This window comes from Oncorhynchus mykiss, chromosome 10 (assembly GCF_057628025.1).
Source record: "Oncorhynchus mykiss isolate SJ-2025 chromosome 10, ASM5762802v1, whole genome shotgun sequence".
In the NCBI taxonomy this organism is placed as follows: Eukaryota; Metazoa; Chordata; class Actinopteri; order Salmoniformes; family Salmonidae; genus Oncorhynchus; species Oncorhynchus mykiss.
The window spans coordinates 35,260,359-35,283,447 of record NC_143031.1 but is presented as its reverse complement, the minus strand read 5'-3'; the positions used below and the strand labels follow the sequence as shown (position 1 = coordinate 35,283,447).

The window sequence follows — 23,089 nt, the reverse complement described above, 5'->3', positions numbered from 1 at the left end:
ATTATGGTATGGAGGGTGAGAGTAGGATGTATTATGGTCATTGTTTGCAGTACTAAAGTGCATTCTGCAAAATATTTAGACACCTTCACGTTTTCCACATTTTGTTACGTTACAGCCTTATTCTAAAATGGATCAAATATTTTTTTTCACTCATCAATCTACAAGCAATACCCCATAATGACAAGGAAAAAACTATATAATGCATTATTTACCTAACTATTCAGACCCTTTGTTATGAGACTCGCAATTGAGATCAGGTGCATCCTGTTTCCATTGATCATCCTTGAGATGTTTATACAACTTGATGGGAGTCCATCTGTGGTAAATTCAATTGATTGGACATGACTTGGAAAGGCACACACCTGTCTATATAAGGTCCCATTGTTGACAGTGCAAGTCAGAGCAAAAAACAAGTAATGAGATCAAAGGAATTGTCCGTAGAGCTCAGAGATAGGATTGTGTCGATGCACAGTATCAAAACATTTCTGCAGCATTGAAAGTCCTTCAAGAACACAGTGGCTTCCCATCATTTTTAAATGGAAGAAGTTTGGAACCACCAAGACTCTTCCTAGGCCAGATGGAAGCCACTCCTCATTAAAAGGCACATGACAGCCTGCTTGGAGTTTGCCAAAATGCACCTAAAGGACTCTCAGACCATGTGAAACAAGATACTTTGGTCTGATGAAACCAAGATTGAGCTATTTGGCCTGAAAGCAAAGTGTCACATCTGGAGGAAACCTGGCACCATCCCTACGGTGAAGCATGGTGGTGCCAGCATCATGCTGTGGGGATGTTTTTCAGTGGCAGGGACTGGGAACCATTCAGGATCGAGGGAAAGATGATTGGAGCAAAGTACAGAGATATCCTTGATGAAAACCTCCAGAGCACTCAGGATCTGACTGTGGCAAAGGTTCACCTTCCAACAGGACAACGACCCTAAGCACACAGCCAAGACAATGCAGGAGTGTCTTCGGGACCCGTCTCTGAATGTCCTTGAGTGGCCCAACCAGAGCCTGGACTTGAACCCGATCGAACAGCACTGGAGAGACCTGAAAATAGCTGTGCAGCGACACTCCTCATCCAACCTGACAGAGCTTGAGAGGATTTGCAGAGAAGAATGGGAGAAACTACCCAAATACAGGTGTGCCAAGCTTATAGCGTCATACCCAAGAAGACACAATGCTATAATCGTTGCCAATGGTGCTTCAACAACGTACTTAGTAAAGGGTCTGAATACTTACGTAAATGTGATATTTCGGGTATTATTTAAAAATAAATTGCAAACATTTCTAAAAACATGTTTTTGCTTTGTAATTATGGGGTATTGGGACTAGATTGATTGAGGCGTAAATTTTTTTTTAAATCCATAATTGAATAAGGATGTAACGTAACAATGTGGGAAAAAATCAAGGGGTCTGAATACTTTCCGAATGCACTGTAGATGCTATGCGTTCTCACTTCTGTTCTCTCTCTTACTGTCTTTGTTTCAGAGGAGACAGAGTATGAGTACAGTGGCAGTGATGAGGAGGATGAGAACCGTGGGGAAGACGGAGAGTCCAGGTAACACAACACCACCCCAACAACGTTACTACCCCAAGCAATACTGCAGTAATATAAGACCACATTGCCCTGAGATGAATGACACAATCTCCTGCTTCTCTACTATGATCTTTCCATCACCTCATCCTGCTATATGTCTCTGTCTCTCTGCATCGTCCTCTCTAACCCTTCCACCTTTCTCTCTCTCTCCGTCCTCTAGTACCTCCATCTTGAATGTGCCTGGTGAGTCGACGTTGAGGCGGGACTTCCTGCGTCTGCAGCAGGAGAACAAGGAGCGATCAGAGGCTCTGAAGAGACAGCAGGCCCAGCTGGCCGCCCAGCGCCGAGACCCAGAGGAACACAAGAGACAGCTGCTGCACGACCGACAGAAACGCATCGAGGAGCAGAAAGAACAGCGCCGCCGCCTGGAAGAGGTAATACACACAGGCCTTATATCAATTACATTTGCTCACCTCCTGCGCCTTCTCTCCTCTGTCCTCTCTCACCTCCTGCGCCCTCTCTCCTCCGTCCTCTCTCACCTCCTGTGCCCTCTCTCCTCCGTCCTCTCTCACCTCCTGCGCCCTCTCTCCTCCGTCCTCTCTAACCTCCTGCGCCCTCTCTCCTCTGTCCTCTCTCACCTCCTGCGCCCTCTCTCCTCCGTCCTCTCTCACCTCCTGTGCCCTCTCTCCTCCGTCCTCTCTCACCTCCTGTGCTCTCTCTCCTCTGTCCTCTCTCACCTCCTGCGCCCTCTCTCCTCTGTCCTCTCTCACCTCCTGTGCCCTCTCTCCTCCGTCCTCTCTCATCTCCTGCGCCCTCTCTCATCTGTCCTCTCTCACCTCCTGCGCCCTCTCTCCTCCGTCCTCTCTCACCTCCTGTGCCCTCTCTCCTCCGTCCTCTCTCACCTCCTGCGCCCTCTCTCCTCCGTCCTCTCTCAGGAGGGTAGGACTGTCTTCTGTTTGTCTACTAACAAATTTACACACACCTCAACCACTTATCGGTTTCCGAGTCACGGAGGAGAGAGGACGGAGGACTGGCTTTTGCCCAAATGAGAGCACTCCACTTACACACGATCACACACAGCCTTATCAACTGCGGCTAGTGTTCTTTAGCAGGTTCAAGTAAACCACAATTTTACCCTTTGAGGTAAAACCAGTGACCAACTTGGTTCAGCTGACTTTATTCTAACTTACAGAGAATGAATCATCACAAGCTTTTATACAGCTATCTATGTCACCCCAAGTCTCTAAGGTTTTCACAGTAGCCAGGTTTACTGGGCTTGTACTAGGCTGTTATGTATATTGCCAAAACACACTGTACAGTGTTTTTGAAGATGCCATAATACAGCAGGATATGAAGCTTGCTAATTTAGCAAGTTGGTAATGCCAGGTAGCCTAGTGGTTAGAGCGTTGGGACAGTAACCAAAAGGTTGCTGGGTCGAATCCCTGAGCTGACAAGGTAAAAATCTGTCGTTCTGCCCCTGAACAAGGCAGTTAACCCAAGGTTCCCCGGTAGGCAGTCATTGTAAATAAGAATTTGTTCTTAACTGACTTGCCTAGTTAAATAAAAGTTAAATTAAAAAAGCTATCTATATTGCAATTTTTTTATAACTAATATTATAATAAATAATTGTACATTTCTGTGCCAACTAAAATAATTCAACTGGATTTAAATCTCAAATGTTAGATTCACCACATGCAGTAGATGGGAATTGATTATCAGGTCAGGGAGAGAACATTTTTTTATCGCTGAATGTTCTCTGGAGATAGTTCATTAATTGGCAACAACAAAAGAGAAGACAAGCATCTTAAATGTAAAACATGTCATTAGCAAGTTATATCTTGTTTTAATACAACAATGAGGAAGCCTCTCTTAAGGGAGATGTTTTAATAGGGAGGATGTATTCTCTTTTCAGAAGGCGGCTTAAATCTATTCAGGGCGATACTAATTAAAGTGGTGCTCCAGAGCTTTTGTATAATTTCAGCCAGTAGTTTTGAAAGTAGTGCTCACAAACCAAAACAGATCCCTGAAAATTGTAGACAATTGTGTACTACGTCATGCAATTCGTATGATATGTTACGAATAGGAATTTGTACAAGTATGTTAAGAATTTGTAAGTGCTGAAGATCCCGGACTGCATCTTTAACCCTTTAGCCCTATTCTCAACTGGCTGGCAGAGCATGTTTTGACAATGGATTTCGAAGTGGATATGAAAAGAAACTTGACGTTATCTTAATTGGTCAACTCCCCCAGCCCTACTGCATCAAAAAACATACTTTGTATATTTTGGGGTTGCTGCAGTTCAGTGTTGTGGCACTGTAACTTTGCTCACTCGGGGCTGTAAGAACTCTGTCACAAAATATATGGGATAAGAGGCAGGAATTCAGTTGATGAGGGATTAATATTGCACCATTCCTGTTAGTAGAGACCTTGAAGAGTAGTCATATGAAAATAAATTAAAATGTAAAAAGCCTAAAAAGTAAGAATTTTGTAAAAATGTGCTCAACCAGGCGGTTGTCACTGTATGTAATAAAAGAGAACTACACTTTGTCATACATTATTATCTCAAAATGTCTGAATATGTGGGAAACATGGTGGAAGAACCTGGATCATTTTAAATATATAATTCCTTTTGGAGGCACATTGTAACATACACAACCTGAAAACACATTAATTTCAATGTAATTGAATATTCATGTTTGAACATAAATTACCATAATTTGTATTTTTTATAAATCCACATTTACCAAAGCGTACCCATCTATAAACTCCATTGAAGCAGACCTAAAGTATGTTTTTTAAATATTATTGAGTCGAGTAAAATCAAATTTATTTATATAGCCCTTCTTACATCAGCTGATGTTACAAAGTGCTCTACAGAAACCCAGCCTAAAACCCCAAACAGCAAGCAATGCAGGTGTAGAAGCACAGTGGCTAGGAAAAACTCCCTAGAAAGGCCGGAACCTAGGAATAAACCTAGAGAGGAACCAGGTTATAAGGAGTGGCCAGTCCTCTTCTGGCTGTGCCGGGTAGAGATTATAACAGTACATGGCCAAGATGTTCAAATGTTCATAGATGACCAGCATGGTCAAATAATAATAATCACAGTAGTTGTCGAGGGTGCAACAAGTCAGCACCTCAGGAGTAAATGTCAGTTGGCTTTTCATAGCCGATCATTAAGAGTATCTCTACCGCTCTGTCTCTAGAGTTGAAAACAGCAGGTCTGGGACATAGCACATCCGGTGGACAGGTCAAGGTTCCATAGCCGCAGGCAGAACAGTTGAAAGTGGAGCAGCAGCACGGCCAGGTGGACTGGGGACAGCAAGGAGTCATCATGCCAGGTAGTCCTGAGGCATGGTCCTAGGGCTCAGGTCCTCCGAGAGAGAGAAAGAGCGAGAGAGAATTAGAGAGAAAACCCATTACATGGGTTTCTGTACAGCACTTTGTGACATCAGCTGATGTAAGAAGGGCTTCATAAATACATTTGATTGAACGCATTTCAATTCACAGGTGTGCCTTGTTGAAAGTTAATTTGTGGAATTTCTTAATGCAATTGAACCAATCAGTTGTGTTGTGTTGTGACAAGGTATACAGAATATAGCATATTTGGTAAAATACCAAGTCCATATTATGGCAAGAAGAGCTCAAATAAGCAAAGAGAAACGACAGTCCATCATTACATTAAGACATGAAGGTCAGTCAATCCGGAATTTCAAGAACTTTCAAAGTTTCTTCAAGAGCAGTAGCAAAAACCATCAAGCGCTATGATGAAACTGGCTCTCATGGGGACCACCACAGGAAAGGAAGACCCAGAGTTACCTCTGCTGCAGAGGATAAATTCATTAGAGTTACCAGCCTCAGAAATTGCAGCCCAAATAAATGCTTCACAGAGTTCAAGTAACAGACACATCTCAACATCAACTGTTCAGAGGAGACTGCGTGAATCAGGCCTTCAATGTCGAATTGCTTCAAAGAAACCACTACTAAAGGACACCAATAATAAGAAGAGACTTGCTTGGGCCAAGAAACACGAGCAATGGATATTAGACTGGTGGAAATCTGTCCTTTTGGTCTGATGAGTCCAAATTTGAGATTTTTGGTTCCAACTGCTGTGTCTATGTAAGATGCAGAGTACGTGAACGGATGATCTCTGCATCTGTGGTTCCCACAGTGAAGCATGGAGGAGGAGGTGTGGGGGTGCTTTACTGGTGACACTGTTTGCGATTTATTTAGAATTCAAGGCACACTTAACCAGCATGGCTACCACAGCATTCTGCAGTGATATGCCAGCCCATCTGGTTTGCGCTTAGTGGGACGGTAATTTGTTGTTCAACAGGACAATGACCCAAAACACACCTCCAGGCTGTGTAAGGACTATTTGACCAAGAAGGAGAGTAATGGAGTGCTGCATCAGATGACCTGGCCTCCACAATCACCTGACCTCAACCCAATTGAGATGGTTTGGGATGAGTTGGGCCGCAGAGTGAAGGAAAAGCAGCCAACAAGTGCTCGGCATATGTGGGAACTTCTTCAAGACTGTTGGAAAAGCATTCCAGGTGACACCTCATGAAACTGGTTGAGAGAATGCCAAGAGTGTGTCAAGGCAAAGGGTGGCTACTTTGAAGAATCTCATGTTTTGATTTAACACATTTTTTTGGTTACTACATGATTCCATATGTGTTATTTCATAGTTTTGATGTCTTCACTATTATTGTACAATGTAGAAAATAGTAAAAATAAAGAACCCAATGTGGTTACTAAAGTCCGATTTGGCAGTTTTCACTGCATAACATTTAGAATAAGGTTTAGAAGAAGTGACTGCTAAAAGCTAACTCTCGTTCATATAAGCTGGTAGCATAGGCAGCATACAGTGGTGGTAGTCAGTCGTTTTTAACTAATGCAGTTGATTGGTGATGATGACATGAACATGCATCTATACATGCGGTAAAGCAGCGTTGGACTAGTAACCTAAAGGTTGCAAGATCGAATCCCTGAGCTGACATGGTAAACATCTGTCGTTCTACCCCTGAACAAAGCAGTTAACCCACTGTTCCCCAGTAGGCCGTCATTGTAAATTAGAATGTGTTCTTAACTGACTGGCCTAGTTAAATAAAGATGAAAAAAAGAAAAAAGAACGGTCATTCGAACTCGACCAAAACAATGGAATTGCCATGGAAACACGTGGGAGAAAGATACTGAACAGCAGTATCAGCAAAATTAGCATACATTTAGGCTATTGTTTGTGTTTCACACAATGTTGTGGTAAAAATTTGAGTATAATGTTTGCATATGGATGTCAATCCCAACACATGTTCATGTCATCAGTCAACAGCAATACAGTTGAAAACGACTAACTACTACCACTGAATTCTGTATGCTAACTAACTTATATGAACCAGAGTCAGTGTTTTCCTGGCATTTACCGCATCTATGGCATTGCTGGTATGGCTGTATTTTGACTTCTCAACTGCCTGGTAGAGATCTGTTATTTCCTAAATAAACATCAAGTTGAAAAAATGTATAGTTGATAGAATTGATAGAATTGATAGTACCTATTTGAGTTCTTAGTAGTAGGAATTTCAATTAAAAAAATAAAATGAAAATGTTTTCTAAGAATAGTCCGGTAAAGGTTTAAAAGAACAACTGGCCAAGTGTTTGAATAAGGAAGCAGGTCAGTGTCAGAAGATGAGTAGGGCTGCAGTGACTGGCGGTACATGTGTGACTCACAACCAACATCTCCCCCTCCTCCTCCCGCTCTTTCTCTCTCGCTTGCGCTTTCACACCTTTTATTTCCTCTCACATTGGAGGGGAAAAAAACAAACGGTTTATCCATTATAACAACAACATAATATGCAAAAGTGGCTTCCACACTCATTTCTCTCCCTCTCTCCTGTCATCCCTCTCAGCAACAGAGAAAAGAGCGAGAGATGGTGAGACAGCAAGAAAAAGGCCCCCATCGGAGACTTGACGATATCAGGAGGGAGGAGGATAGGAGGCTGGCCGAGAGGGAGCAGGTAACCAACCACGAGAAGCGCAGGAGCACAATCAGCCAATTGTGGAGAGGTGTGGGCGTAGCCTACTCTGCAGGCCACTCTGGCTGTGGAATGTCCGTGAGCTGGTTGCCATGGCAGCAGGGATCTAAATTAGAGTATTTATACAGAGATGAGTTTTCTGTGGGTGAGCTCAGTTTCTGCGTCTCCCTTTTGCTTCGTTTCTGCTCTACCTTAGTAACACTGTGACTGGCATTATATCACAGTCAACCTACGTTTTAGAATCAATTCTTATAGTCTCCTTTTCTCCATAAACCGTTTAACTCTCCTACCATTGCCCGTTTCTAAGCGATAACTAACCTGCATCGAGTCCTAAATGAAGAAGCGATGCAATTTATATGGATTTGTATTGTAGAGACTAACAGTCAAACTACAAAAGCGAATACCTTTTTGCAGTAGCTTTTAGTTAACCTGTAGAATTTTAAAGCCATGACAAATCACTAAGGCTGTGTACTAACTAGTGTATGTCAGTCATAATTTCCCCCCTACATCGTGGTCTATTTATATCTATCCTCTTCTTCTTCATTGTCTTTCCTTTCCCTCTTCACCCCTCCTCCACCTCTCTCTTCAGGAGTTCATAAGACATAAGTTAGAGGAGGAACAGCGGCAGTTAGAAATCCTTCAGCAGCAGCTGCTTCAGGAGCAGGCACTGCTCATGGTAACTCTCTTCCTTCCTTTATCCTGCAGTCACCTCCTCTCCTCAGCCCTAGTCTACCCCTACCTCTGCCTGCAGGGCATACTGCTCACCTTACCCTCCTCCTCCTACTGGCACTTCACACCTCTCACCACTAGAGGCGTCAAGCACTCCAGTTTGATGGTTTGCACTAACGTGCTGAATTTTGCTTCTTCATTTTACGAAAACATTTCTTGAGAGAACTAGAGAATCATTGAGAGAACTCTGAGAATAAGGCCCTTGTCTATGTGTACCCTGCATGATGTCCCCATCTTTGTATGTAGGATTGTGTCTGTTTGGGGGGCATGTCAAAGGGGTGTGTATTGTGTACTAGCCGTGCTCAGGCCTAGAAAAGTCTACTTTGACCGTATCATGGTGTGTGTGCAGGAGTACAAGCGTAAGCAGCTGGAGGAGCAGAGGCAGTCTGAGCGTCTGCAGAGGCAGCTGCAGCAGGAGCATGCATACCTGGTGTCCCTGCAGCAGCAGCAACAGGACAAGAAGCCCCAGCCCCTCTACCACTACAGCAAGAACGTGGAGCCCAACAATAAGCCTGCATGGGCCCGAGAGGTACAATAATGCCACACGGACATGAACAGTGGAACATGCTATAACTTCAACTTAAATAACCCCTATCGACCACACCTTTCATTAAATAGGGTTTTATAACCTAGAGTAATACCGGAGGGATATATTTAGCAATTACCCTGTAACAAGCTAGCATCAAGCAGTTATGCAGTATCACCTTAAGTGTCATCTTTTTTCCTGAAAGTTAGTCTGATTCGACATCTCTGTGATGGGCTTTCTCCCTCCTTCTCCCTGTCACTTCTCCCTTTATTTCCTTCCATTTTCCTCTTTTCCTCTGTCTCAGGTGGAGGAGCGCAGTAAGCTCAACAGGCAGGGCTCCCCCAAAATCTGCAACACTGTCTCTGACACTGCCATCCAATCACGCTCTGACTCCATCAGCCAATCCGGAGGGGGCCAGGCTTCTCAGACCCCGCCTATGCAGCGGCCTGTTGAGCCTCAGGGGGGACAGGGCAAGGTGTGTGTTGGTGTTTGTTATATTATATTATATTTGTGTGTACTTTATTAATATGTTTCCCTTGTTACAATATAGTGTGGACATGTTGTTGAAATAGTGGTTTATCACAATGGAGACAAAGTTGAGAGAAAAATAGGTGTTCTTTCCTTCCCCCATGTCTTTTTCCTTGGACTGCATTAACCCTTGTCTAATAATGTTTATTTTACCTTTATTTATTTTCAATCTTCTTTTCCTTCCTTTTCTCCCCTCTCCTCCTCCTGGACCCACCTTTTCCCTTCTTATTGCTTTCATATTGTCTTATTTCCCGAATTTCATAAAATGGCAAAAATCCCTATATGCCCTGCACAATCCTCCCCCCTATCACTCTATTTTGCTTGCTCTCACTACCTGACCCTGCCCTCTCCTCCACCTCCATACTTACTTCCTTTACTTCCTCCGTTCCCTCCTTCCTCACTGCTGCACCACTGCAGTTCCAGATGGCCCACTTGGTCCCGCTGAAGCCCTACGCTGCCCCTGTCCCCCGCTCCCAGTCCCTGTGTGACCAGCCCACTAAGACCATGTCCGCCTTCCCCACCCAGGATCCCTCCCCCACCCCCCGCCCCGTCCACTCCAGGGAGCTGGTCCGACAGAACTCTGATCCCACCTCCGAGAGCCCCGCCCCACAGCCTCGCAAAAGGGAGGACCGCGGCCCCTGGATCCGCCTGCCAGAGATCGAACAGCCGCCCAAGGTGAGAGGCCACCTGCTGGGTTTTAGTCTTTTAGATATATTGTACCAGTCAAAGGTTTGGACACACCTACTCATTCAAGGTTTATTTGTTATTTTTTACTATTTTCTACATTGTAGAATAATAGTGACGACATCAAAACTATGAAATAACACATATGGAATCATGTAGTAAGCAAAAAAGTGTTTAACAAATCTCAAATATAAAATATATTTTGAATCTTTAAAGTAGCCACCCTTTGCCTTGACAGCTTTTCACACTCTTGGCATTCTCTCAACCAGCTTCATGATGTAGTCGCCTGGAATGTATTTCAATAAACAAGTGTGCTTTGTTAAAAGTTCATTTTTGGAATTTCTTTCCTTCTTAATGCGTTTCAGCCAATCAGTGTTGTGACAAGGTAGAGAGCTCTATTTGGTAAAAGACCATGTCCATATTATGGCAAGAACAGCTCAAATAAGCAAAGAGAAACGACAGTCCGTCATTCCTACAAGACATGAAGATCAGTCAATCTGGAACATTTCAAGAACTTTCCATGTTTATTCAAGTGCAGTCACAAAAGCCATCAAGCGCTATGATGAAGCGATCTCATGAGGACCGCCACAGGAAAGGAAGACCCAGAGTTACCTCTGCTGCAGAGGATACTTTCATTAGTTTTAACTGCACCTCAGATTGCAGCCCAAATAAATGCTTCACAGAGTTCAAGTAACAGACACATCTCAACATCAACTGTTCAGAGTAGACTGCGTGAATCAGGCCTTAATGGTTGAATTGCTACAAAGAAACCACCATTAAAGGACACCAATAAGAAGAGGACGCAGAGTAGGTGAACGGATGATCTCCACATGTGTGGTTCCCACCGTGAAGAATGGAGTAGGTGTGATGGTTTGGAGGTGCTTTGTTGGTGATACTGTGTGACTTATTTGGATTTCAAGGCACACTTAACCAGCATGGTTACCACAACATTCTGCAGCAATCCGCCACCCCATCTGGATTGCGCTTAGTCCCACAATAATTTGTTTTTCAACAGGGTAATAACCCAAAACACATCCAGGCTGTGCAAGGGCTGTTTGACCAAGAAGGAGAGTGATGGAGTGCTTCATCAGATGACCTGGCCTCCACGATCCCCCAACCTCAACCCAATTAAGATGGTTTGGGATGAGTTGGACTGCAGAGTGAAGGAAAAGCAGCCAACAAGTGCTCAGCATATGTGGGAACTCCTTCAAGACTGTTGGAAAAGCATTCCTTAGGAAGCTGGTTGAGAGTATGCCAAGAGTGCAAAACTGTCATCAATGCAAAGGGTGGCTACTTTGAAGAATCTAAAATATATTTTGATTGAACACTTTTTTGGGTACTACATGATTCAATATGTGTTATTTCATAGTGTGGATGTCTTCACTATTATTCTACAATGTAGAAAATAGTAAAAAATAAAGAAAAACCCTTGAATGATTAGGTGTGTCAAATTTTGACTGGTACTGTATATTTACAAAATATATGGGGGAATGAAAATGATGCAGACAATTACATTGATTAGAGGTTCAACCTATCTGAAATATTAAAGCTGATCTACCTGAAAGTTGCAGATGTACTTAATGTTTTGTACACCTAGTGTACATGCGTTAGAGGCCAATGGAACGCAGACTGTGGGGGATAGAAGGACTTCGCATTGGAGCACATTAGCAAATCAGATTTAACAAAGTGGATATTCGTCATCCGTCATGATTGATGTATTGCAACAGGCCAACAATGTGGTCAGATTTGGCAGTTTTCACTGCATAACATTTAGAAGTTTATTTTCAGGTTTAGAAGAAGTGACTAGTAAATGCTAACTCTCGTTCATATAAGCTGGTAGCATAGGCAACACACAGTGGTTGATTGGTGACGATGACATGAACATGCATCTATACATGCGGTAAAGAGGTCAATCGAAATCTACCAAAACAATGGAATTGCCATGGAAATACGTGGGAGAAAGATCCCACATCTCCTTCTTGCCCGCCAGCAAAATTAGTCTACGTTTAGGTTATTGTTTGTGTGTTTCACACAATGTTGAGGTAAAAATTTGAGTATAATCCTTGTTTTTGGATGTCAACCCCAACACATGTTCATGTTTAAAACTTTTTGGTTTACTACATGATTCCATATGTGTTATTTCATAGTTTTGATGTCTTCACTATTATTCTACAATGCCTTTCTAAAGTCTTCGAAAGCCAAGTGAACAAACAGATCATCGTCCATCTCTAATCCCGCCGTACCTTCTCCACTATGCAATCCGGTTTCCGAGCTGGTCATGGGTGCAACTCAGCCACGCTGAAGGTCCTAAACGATATAATAACTAACATAGATTTTAAAAAACAGTACTGTGCAGCTGTCTTCACCAACCTGGCCAAGGCTTTCGACACTGTCAATCACTGTATTCTTAACGGCAGACTCAACAGCCTTGGTTTCGCTAATGATTGCCTCGCCTGGTTCACTAACTACTTCTCAAACCGAGTTCAGTGTGTCAAATTGGAGGGCCTGTTGTCCGGACCTCTGGCAGTCTCTATGGGGGTGCCACAGGGTTCAATTCTTGGGCCGACTCTTTTCTCTGTATATATCAATGATTTCACTCTTGCTGCTGGTGATTCTCTGATCCACCTCTACGCAGACGACACCAGTCTGTATAATTCTGGCCCTTCTTTGGACACTGTGTTGACAAACCTCCAGACGAGCTTCAATGCCATACAACACTCCTTCCTTGGCCTCCAACTGCTCTTAAATGCTAGTAAAACCAAATGCTTGCTTTTCAACCGCTTGCTGCCCGCACCCGCCCGGCTGACTAGCATCACTACTCTGGACGGTTCTGACTTAGAATATGTGACTACAAATACCTAGGTGTCTGGTTAGACTGTAAACTCTCCTTCCAGAGTCACATTAAGCATCTCTAATCCAAAATTAAATCTAGAATCGGCTTCCTATTTCGCAAACAATCCCTCCTTCACTCTAGCTGCCAAACATACCCTCGTAAAACTGACTATCCTACCGATCCTTGACTCCGGCGATGTCATTTACAAAATAGCCTCCAACACTCTACTCATCAAATTGGATGTAGTCTATCACAGTGCCATCCATTTTGTCACCAAAGCCCCATATACTACCCACCACTGCGACCTGTATGCTCTCATTGGCTGGCCCTCGCTTCATATTTGTCGCAAAACCCACTGGCTCCAGGTCATCCATAAGTCTTTGCTAGGTAAAGCTCCGCCTTATCTCAGCTCACTGGTCACCATCGCAACAACCACCTGTAGCACACGCTCCAGCAGGTATATATTTCACTGGTCATCCCCATTGCCAACACCGCATTTAGGCCGCCTTTCCTTTCAGTTCTCTGCGGCCAATGACTGAAACGAATTACAAAAATCAATGAAGTTGGAGAGTTATAGCTCCCTCACTAACTTTAAGCGTCAGCTGTCAGAGCAGCTCACAGATCATTGTAGCTGTACACAGCCCATCTGTAAATAGCCCATCCAACCAACTACCTACCTCATCCCCATATGTTTTAGTTTTTTTCTGCTCTTTTGCACACCAGTATTTATACTTGCACATCCTCATCTGCACATCTATCACTCCAGTGTTAATTGTAATTGCTTTGCCTCTGTGGCCTATTTTTTTGCCTTACCTCCTTACTTAATTTACACACACTGTATACAGATTGACACTACATTTGTTTATCCCATGTGCAACTCTGTGTTGTTTTTGTCACACTGCTTTTCTTTATCTTGGCCAGGTTGCAGTTGTAATTGAGAACTTGTTCTCAACTGGCCTACCTGGTTAAATAAAGTTGAAATAAAAAGTAAAAATAAAGAAAAACCCTTGAATGTTTAGGTGTGTCCAAACTTTTGACCGGTTCTGTATATACAAAAGTATGTGGACACCCCTTCAAATTTGTGGATTCGGCTATTTTAGCCACATCTGTTGCTGACCTGTGTATAAAATCAAGCGACAGCCATGCAATCTCCATATATAAACATTGGCAGTAGAATGGCCTTACTGAAGCGCTCAATGACTTTCAACATCGCACCATCATGGAATGCCACCTTTCCAACAAGTCAGTGTGTCAAATTTCTGCCCTGTTAAAGCTGCCCCGGTCAACTGTGTTGTTATTGTGAAGTGGAAATGTCTAGCAGCAACAACGGCTCAGCCGTGAAGTGGTAGGTCACACAAGCTCACAGAATGGAACCGTCGAATGCTGAAGCGTGTGGTGTGTAAAAATTGTCTGTCCTCGGTTGCAACACTTACTACCGAGTTCCAAACTGCCTCTGGAAGCAACGTTAGCACAAAAACTGTTCGTCGGGAGCTTCCAAGCCTAAGATCACCATGCCAAGCGTCTGCTGGAGTGGTATAAATCTCACCACCATTGGACTCTGGAGTAGTGGAAACCCGTTCTCTGGATTGATGAATCATGCTTTACTATCTGGCAGTTTAACAGCCAAATCTGGGTTTGGCGGATGCCAGGAGAATGCACCATTTTATGGCTCGGGCTAGGCCCCTAGTTGCAGTGAAGGGAAATCTTAATGCTACAGCATACAATGACATTCTAAACGATTCTGTGCTTCCAATTTTGTGGCAACAGTTTGGGAAAGGCCCTTTCCTATTTCAGCATGACAATGTCCCCGTGCACAAAGCGAGGTCCATACAGAAATGGTTTGTTGAGATCGGTGTGGAAGAACTTGACTGGCCTGCACAGAGCCCTGACCTCAACCCCATCAAACACCTTTGGAATGAATTGGAATGCAGACTGCGTGCCAGGCCGCAGTGCATCAGTGAGGCCTGGCACTGCGGGGAAGCAAGTCCCTTCAGCAATGTTCCAACATATAGTGGAAAGTCTTCCCAGAAGAGTGGAGGCTGTTATAGCAGCAAAGGGGCTACCAAGTTCATATTAATGCCCATGATTTTGGAATGAGATGTTCGACGAGCAGGTGTTCACATACTTTTGGTCATATAGTGTATTTAGTAATGTCGGATATCTCTCTATCTTTCGCAGATTCCCCAGAGGACCGCCTCCATTGCCACAGCTCTCAACACCAACCTATCGTCTGGCATCAGGCATCCAGTCAGAGCCAGGTAACTCAGACAGACAAATCTAAGCTACTCTCATTCTAATTCCGGCTCCTAGAACCAAATCTCCCGCTACTTGATTTAGGTTTTGGCGGCAAACACTTTCCAATCGGTCTTAAAGAAGTCCATACCTCCCTCTGCCAAAGCCTGTTCCCAGTCTCTCCCTCCCTCTTCAGAAAGGGCACGTGTTTATTCCTATTTTATGCACTACATGCTAGCGTGGAGGTATCTGGCGACGTTTTCGATGAAACTATTTTGCGGGCAAGCAGTGTTTAGAGAATTAAACAACCTAAACAACACTCCGAAATCATGCACCAAACAGAAAGTTTTACTCCCTGTCTCACTCATGAGCTCATTTGGCAATACATTCACATTTTAAACACGTGTCAGAAGACTATTCTGATTCCAATAATGACCCATGGATGATGGTAGATCATGACAGAGTTATGATATTCACCTCTTGAGGTTTTAATAACTAGTAATCTTATCTCTTCCTTGTAACAGCAACCCAGACCTCAGCCGCAATGACCGCTGGGAGAGAGGAGATAGCATGAACCTCGTATCCAATCTACCCCAGACTGGCTCTCTGGAGAGGCACCGGATACTCAGTGAGTCTATCACATTCTCTGTGATTCTGCTTATCTATCTCCTTCTCTTTCTGTTGCTCCCTCTTATGGGATGAAAACAAGTCCCAGCAATGATGTTAGCAATTCCATGTTGACATTCAGAATGTTGGTTTCAGGCTCCTCCAAAATAGACTCCCCCATACTAGGCCATGACGGGCGCATGGCGGGGCACAAGCCAGGGGAGTCTCGCACGTCGTCCCGCCCCAGTCGCCCTGCTGTAAGTACCCCTCACCTGTAGAACACCCTCACTATGAACACTGCATGAAGGATATTCAGATACTTTACACACCCTTCCCATTTGTCAGCTGTTCACACGCATCTTATTTTCAGCTTATCACTTTTTAAATGAATTTTCACTGACTATTCCGCACTATTGTAACACCTGCACTCACTCCCCAACCCTACAGCAGATCTTTTTCTGGATATTGACTCCTACACTAACAGTTTCTCTTTTTTTCATATCCTATTCTCTGCACTTTTCTTTTTCTCTCTTCCTACACCGCTCACTTCCCTGTTTGTCCACTGCTTCTTCCAATGCACAGAGTTACAAGAGAGCTATAGGAGAGGTTAGTATCTGTGTGTGTGTGCTGTGATACACATGTATTGGTTTCATTATGTCAGGCTGCTGTGTTAAGTTACACATGCCTGTCCTAGTATGCTGGCAAAACCTGTCGTCTGTGTGTCGTGTGTGTGTGTGTTCAGGACCATGGGCTGTATGCTAAGGAGCGTCCTGAGGAGCAGCCCAGACCTCCGGTGAAGGCCAATGACTACTCCTCATCCTCAGAAGGCAGTGAGAGCAGTGAGGAGAGTGAGAGTGGAGAGGGGAATGAGGAGGAGGACAGCCCTACAGACCGGTCAGTACCAGGGTGGGAGAACACACACACTGACAAACAGGAAGGAGAAAAAAGGAGAGACGGCTTATTGTGTGAATAATGATATTGAAAGGGGAGACGGCTTCTTGTGTAAATAATGACATTGAAAGGAGAGACGGCTTCTCGTGTAAATAATGACATTGAAAGGAGAGATGTCATTATTCTCACAAGAAGCCATCGAAAGCCCATTCTTATCCTCTTTATACCGCCACCCTCACCTTCCCTTCTTTCATTTTCCTGTCTACTTCATATCCTCTGCTGTTCTGTCATTTTCCTTCCTCCTTGACATCCTCTCCTGTCTGTCTTTAGTCCCCGGGATGCCGACACTGACTCGGTCAACACCATGGTGGTTCATGAGGAGGAGGAGGGCGAGGGAGGGGAGGAGGGGCAGGCTGGAGTCTACAGGGACCAGACCATGCTGGTGCAGAGGGTGAGTTATGTCTTTCAGGAAGTAGCCTACTGGACTAGAGAGAAGTCATCTGTATTAAACACACATATGTATACATGCATGTGTGTGGAGTTGTGTAAATGTGTGTGGGTGGTCAGGTTACTCTTTATGTAGGAGGTTGTGTTGGGCCATTGTGACTGGTTTGTCCCCGTTGCCTGGCAGACACCAGAGAAGCGGAGCCACAATGGATACACCAACCTGCCTGATGTGGTGCAGCCCTCCCACTCCCCCACTGACTCCGCCTCCCACTCCTCCCCTGGGAAAGACTCTGTCTATGATGTGAGTCTCTCTGACTGTCTCTCTGACTGTCTCCCTGAATACAAGTACAATCATGGACATGGTTCTCTGCCCAAAACTCCATTCTCTCCCTTCCTTCCTGTTTCCTCCAGTATCAGTCCAGGGGTCTAGTCAAGGCGTCAAGTGGCAAGTCCTCCTTCACCACCTTTGTTGACCTGGGCATGTACCAACCACCAGGTGACACTGCGGATGCCATCTCTGTGGGCAGTAAGTACAGACAGAATGTCTCATTATCAAGAGGTTAAATGAGGTTCCCCTATACACCCTCAATCCCTTAGTTCCCTATTCTAGTCTCTAGCTTCATTACTCGGCTCACAATCCAGCATCTTTTACTTTACTGCTGTTAGTAAATCTGAGTCATGGAAATGTCTCACAGCAGGAGGGCAGCATTTGCCCACAGTAGCTTGATTCAATATCATTCCCTTAAGGAAGTTTTCTCTCCTCTTCCCTCTAAACTTTGCCTGCTTCTCTGCCTCCCTCCTGCTGTGTCCAGGCCTGGGCTCCAGGTTTGAGCAGCTGAAGATGGAGGTGAGGAAAGGCTCCATGGTGAACGTGAACCCCACCAACACACGCCCCCACAGCGACACCCCCGAGATTCGCAAGTACAAGAAGAGGTTCAACTCTGAGATCCTCTGTGCTGCTCTCTGGGGTGAGACAGACAGCTGGTCTAAGCTATAGCCAACACTGTAATCATGTTATTCCATCCACCATGAGCATCTTTTACATATTTCCTGTAGGTCCTGATTGTTTGCATTTTGGGAATATTTGTATCTGTGTGTGATTCCCAGGTGTGAACCTGCTGGTGGGGACGGAGAACGGTCTGAAGCTGCTGGACCGTAGTGGTCAGGGGAAGGTCTACCCCCTCATCAATTCCCGCAGGTTTCAACAAATGGATGTCCTGGAGGGACTGAACCTGCTCATCACCATATCAGGTGATTAGTACTGCTCAGCACTTGAACAACACTCTGCGCTCATCTGGGGTCCGTTCAGGATTGTCACAAAATTTTCAGATAGAATCTGTTAGCTCTACATTTTGCCTTTCTATCTGCAACGTTCTGAACGTTTCATTTCAACTGAATACACCCGTGGCTAGTTAAGGATCATATCACCTCTTCCTTACCTGTCACCATAGACCTACTTCAATTTGCTTACTGCCCCAATAGATCCACAGACGATGCAATCGCCATAACACTGCACATTGCCCTATCCCTTCTGGGCAAGAGGAATACCTATGTAAGAATGCTGTTCATTGACTATAGCTCAGCATTCAACACCATAGTACCCTCCAAGCTCATCATTAAGCTAGAGGCCCTGGGTCTCAATCCCGCCCTGTGCAACTGGGTCTTGGACTTCCTGACGGGCCGTCCCCAGGTGATGAAGGTAGGAAACAACACCTCCACTTCACTGATCCTCAACACGGGCTCCACAAGGGTGTGTACTCAGCCCCCTCCTGTACTCCCTGTTCACCCATGACTGCGTGGCCATGCACGCCTCCAACTCAATCATCAAATTTGCAGACGACACAACCATAATAGGCCTGATTACCAACAATGACTAGACAGCCTACAGGGAGGAGGTGAGGGCCCTGGCAGAGTGGTGCCAGGAAAATAACCTCTCACTCTGTCAACAAAGCGAAGGAGCTGATCGTGAACTTCAGGAAACAGCAGAGGGAGCACCCCCCTCTCCACATCGTCAGGACCGCAGTGGAGAAGGTGGAAAACTTCAAGTTCCTTGGCGTACACGTCACTGACGATCTGAAATGGTCCACCCACACAGACTTGTGTGGCGCAACAGTGCCTCTACAACCTCAGTGGAGGCTGAATAAATTTAGCTTGGCTCCTAAGACCCTCACAAATTTTTAGAGATGCACCATTGAGAGCGTCCTATCGGGCTGTATCATCACTTGGTATGGAAACTGCACCACCCACAACCGCAGGGCTCTCCAGAGGGTGGTGCAGTCTGCACAACGCATCACCGGGGGCAACTACCTGCCCTCTAGGACACCTACAGCACCCGATGTCACAGGAAGGCCAAAAAGATCATCAAGGACATCAACCACCCGAGCCACGGCCTGTTCACCCCGCTATCATCCAGAAGGCGAGGTCAGTACAGGTGCACAAAGCTGGGACCGAGAGACTGAAAAACAGCTTCTATCGCAAGGCCATCAGACTGTTAAATAGCCATCACTACCACACGGTTACTCAACCCTGCTCCTTAGAGGCTGCTGCCCTATGTATATAAACATGGAATCACTGGTCACTTCAATAATGGAACACTGGTCACTTTAATAATGGAACACTGGTCACTTCAATAATGGAACACTGGTCACTTCAATAATGGAACACTGGTCACTTCAATAATGGAACACTGGTCACTTCAATAATGGAACACTGGTCACTTCAATAATGGAACACTGGTCACTTCAATAATGGAACACTGGTCACTTCAATAATGGAACACTGGTCACTTCAATAATGGAACACTGGTCACTTCAATAATGGAACACTGGTCACTTTAATAATGGAACACTGGTCACTTCAATAATGGAACACTGGTCACTTTAATAATGTTTACATACTGCTTTACTCATCTCATGTATATACTGTATTTTAGTCAGTGCCACTCTGACATTGCTCGTCCTAATATTTATATATTTCTTAATTCCATTATTTTACATTTAGATTTGTGTGTATTGTTGTGAATTGTTAGATATTACTGCACTGTTAGAGCTGTGAACACAAACATTTCACGACACCCGCAATAACATCTGCTAAGTATGTGTATGTGACCACTAAAATTAGATTTGATTTGACAAGGACCTGTGCATCACAAACTCCATCTGTTGCTACTCAGCCCCTTTTCTTATCCACTGTATAACCTCTTCCTGTGTGTGTGTGTGTGTGTGTGTCCGTCCCAGGTAAGAAGAACAAGGTGCGTGTGTACTACCTGGCCTGGCTGAGGAACAAGATCCTCCACAATGACCCGGAGGTGGAAAAGAAGCAGGGCTGGACCACTGTAGGGGAGATGGAGGGATGTGTCCACTACAAAGTGGGTGAGTAAAGGAAGGATGGAGACAGAGTAACAGTGATGTGACCCGTTATTGAACCGTGTATCTATTATCAATGCATTTTCCAACCATGTATATTTACACAATTTTTTTTTGCCTTTTTGGTAGTGTTTATTTATAGTATAATATAAAGGCTCTAATCCCGCTTTGATGTTTGTGTCTAGTGAAATATGAGAGGATCAAGTTCTTGGTGATAGCTATGAAGAATGCGGTGGAGGTATATGCCTGGGCTCCCAAGCCTTATCACAAATTCATGGCCTTCAAGGTAGGTCTCACTTTTCCTGCCTCATTGTTCTGAGTGCCAGGTGTTCTATTTCCCCTCAGCCAGTCAACCAGAACAACATTCAAACCCCCTTATGTTCTCCCTCTTTCTCCTCTCTCTTTCCGTCTCCCATCTCTCTCTCTCTCTCTACTCTCCTCTAGTCCTTTGGTGACCTGCCCCACAGGCCCCAGTTGGTAGACCTCACAGTGGAGGAAGGTCAGAGGTTGAAAGTCATCTATGGCTCCATTGCTGGCTTCCACGCCATCGACGTTGACTCTGGGAACAACTATGACATATACATCCCAGTGCATGTAAGTGGATAAGTTCCTAGTGACACCACACACAGATAAACAGGGCCAGACAGAAACTATGGGGGCAGAATATCCTTAAGCCCCCACAAGTTCTTCCAAATCAGATCGAATACATACACACCTAAAATAGCTACAGAACATGAATAATAACCTGTTTTATTGATTAGATGCCCAAACTTGACAGGTATTGATGTAAAAACCTCCTCCACAGTTTTCACCCACTTCTTGCTAGCTATACATTTTTGTCACTTCACAGCAGTGTGGAAGTACTGGAGTCCAATTTTTCATGACTTCTGACTCGACCATTGGTGACTGACTCGCCTTTTTGTGACTTGTATTTTCACTTGGACTGAGTATGCTACTAGGATAAGCAGAATATTAGCAGAACTGTGTGCGCAGAGCAGCGAGGCTTCTGTTCTCTAGCAGTGGGAAGGACGCGCCACAGCCTACATCAGCTGGTGAGCTGCTGCGATGCAAGCAATGAGTGTGGGCAGACAGGCAAGGCAGGCTCTGTGTCCCCGTAACCACCAGACTACTATTTAGCTTTGCCTGGTTAAGAAACACCCAACTGCTTTATGAAATTGAAAACCATAGTATTGAGTTGAAGAGTAAAACAGTCTCACTGTCGTCTCACTCTACACTTCTAATTTCCCCCCTGCAACCTATAGCTAGGTTCTGACTAGTCTTAAGATTTCAATCTGCATTAAAAAACCTACACAAATATCAGTGGGCGATTTACAAAAAAAGTAGCTGAGAGCCTGTTACAATTATTGCAAGTAATAGTCTGGTCAATCTGACAGGAGCAATAGCCAATTCCATCTAGAGAACATTCATCCATTACTAACTTGACATAACTATTGAACATTACATTAAAATAAAATGTGTGAGCCTGTGTATGAATTACTTATTTGTTTCATAGTCTATTGCATATTGCAGCCATTTATCACCATTGGGCAACAGGAGGTAAATCTTGCGTTACCTCAATGCTCACATTAAAATCTTCCCACCATCCCGCCACTAGTTGTTGCTGGGAAGATTTCTTCTACTTCATCTGAGCTAAATCAGTAGAGGTGGGAATCTCTAGCAACAGACGAGCATCGAGCCATCAGTACGAGTGTGCAAACAGCAGTAACCAACTACCAAACCCCGAATCATTAATTTTGCTTTCCAAAGTTTACTTAGCCGTAGGGACTAGTGACTCGACTATTGGTGATTCGTACTTAGCCGTAGGAACTGGTGACTTGGCTATTGGTGATTCGTACTTAGCCGTAGGAACTAGTGACTCGACTATTGGTGATTCGTACTTAGCCATAGGGACTAGTGACTCGACTATTGGTGATTCGTACTTAGCCGTAGGGACTAGTGACTCGACTATTGGTGATTCGTACTTAGCCGTAGGGACTAGTGACTCGACTATTGGTGATTCGTACTTAGCCGTAGGAACTAGTGACTTGGCTATTGGTGATTCGTACTTAGCCGTAGGGACTAGTGACTCGACTATTGGTGATTCGTACTTAGCCGTAGGGACTGGTGACTTGGCTATTGGTGATTCGTACTTAGCCGTAGGAACTGGTGACTTGGCTATTGGTGATTCGTACTTAGCCGTAGGAACTGGTGACTTGGCTATTGGTGATTCGTACTTAGCCGTAGGAACTGGTGACTTGGCTATTGGTGATTCGTACTTAGCCGTAGGAACTGGTGACTTGGCTATTGGTGATTCGTACTTAGCCGTAGGGACTTGTGACTCGACTATTGGTGATTTGGACTTAGCCGTAGGGACTAGTGACTCGACTACAACACTGCTTCATAGACTCTTATTCAGAATGAGAATCAGTGCATTTAACTGTTAGGTCAAAAAATATTATACTCCTTCTCTCTGTGTGTCCAGATCCAGTGCCAGATCATGCCCCATGCCATTGTGTTCCTGCCCAGCTCGGACGGCATGGAGATGCTGCTGTGCTACGAGGACGAGGGCGTCTATGTAAATACCTACGGACGCATCATCAAAGATGTGGTGCTTCAGTGGGGCGAGATGCCCACCTCCGTTGGTATGGCACATGTGTACAAACACACACACACTACACTT

At 44.6% G+C, this 23,089-nt stretch overlaps 1 protein-coding gene across 21 annotated transcripts in view; it reads left to right on the top strand.

The window, feature by feature from the left end:
• Positions 1–23,089, top strand: part of LOC110533727 (misshapen-like kinase 1) — a 55,840-nt gene that overhangs the window by 23,331 nt on the left and 9,420 nt on the right. For 3 of the 21 annotated variants that reach the window (XM_090186445.1, XM_036990120.2, XM_090186454.1), the window contains 21 exons: positions 1,491–1,560; positions 1,760–1,973; positions 7,443–7,550; positions 8,158–8,244; positions 8,647–8,826; positions 9,128–9,298; positions 9,877–10,026; positions 15,047–15,126; positions 15,625–15,728; positions 15,863–15,963; positions 16,289–16,312; positions 16,449–16,600; positions 16,928–17,048; positions 17,229–17,345; positions 17,456–17,570; positions 17,857–18,012; positions 18,152–18,295; positions 20,281–20,415; positions 20,595–20,695; positions 20,854–21,003; positions 22,892–23,051. In XM_090186445.1, the coding sequence (XP_090042571.1) occupies positions 1,491–1,560; positions 1,760–1,973; positions 7,443–7,550; positions 8,158–8,244; positions 8,647–8,826; positions 9,128–9,298; positions 9,877–10,026; positions 15,047–15,126; positions 15,625–15,728; positions 15,863–15,963; positions 16,289–16,312; positions 16,449–16,600; positions 16,928–17,048; positions 17,229–17,345; positions 17,456–17,570; positions 17,857–18,012; positions 18,152–18,295; positions 20,281–20,415; positions 20,595–20,695; positions 20,854–21,003; positions 22,892–23,051 (2,640 nt within the window). Of the gene's footprint in view, positions 1–1,490; positions 1,561–1,759; positions 1,974–7,442; positions 7,551–8,157; positions 8,245–8,646; positions 8,827–9,127; positions 9,299–9,768; positions 10,027–15,046; positions 15,127–15,624; positions 15,729–15,862; positions 15,964–16,288; positions 16,313–16,448; positions 16,601–16,927; positions 17,049–17,228; positions 17,346–17,455; positions 17,571–17,856; positions 18,013–18,151; positions 18,296–20,280; positions 20,416–20,594; positions 20,696–20,853; positions 21,004–22,891; positions 23,052–23,089 lie in introns of all 21 variants that reach the window. The other 18 variants (XM_036990118.2, XM_021618199.3, XM_036990121.2 and 15 more) reach the window with 7 other exon arrangements.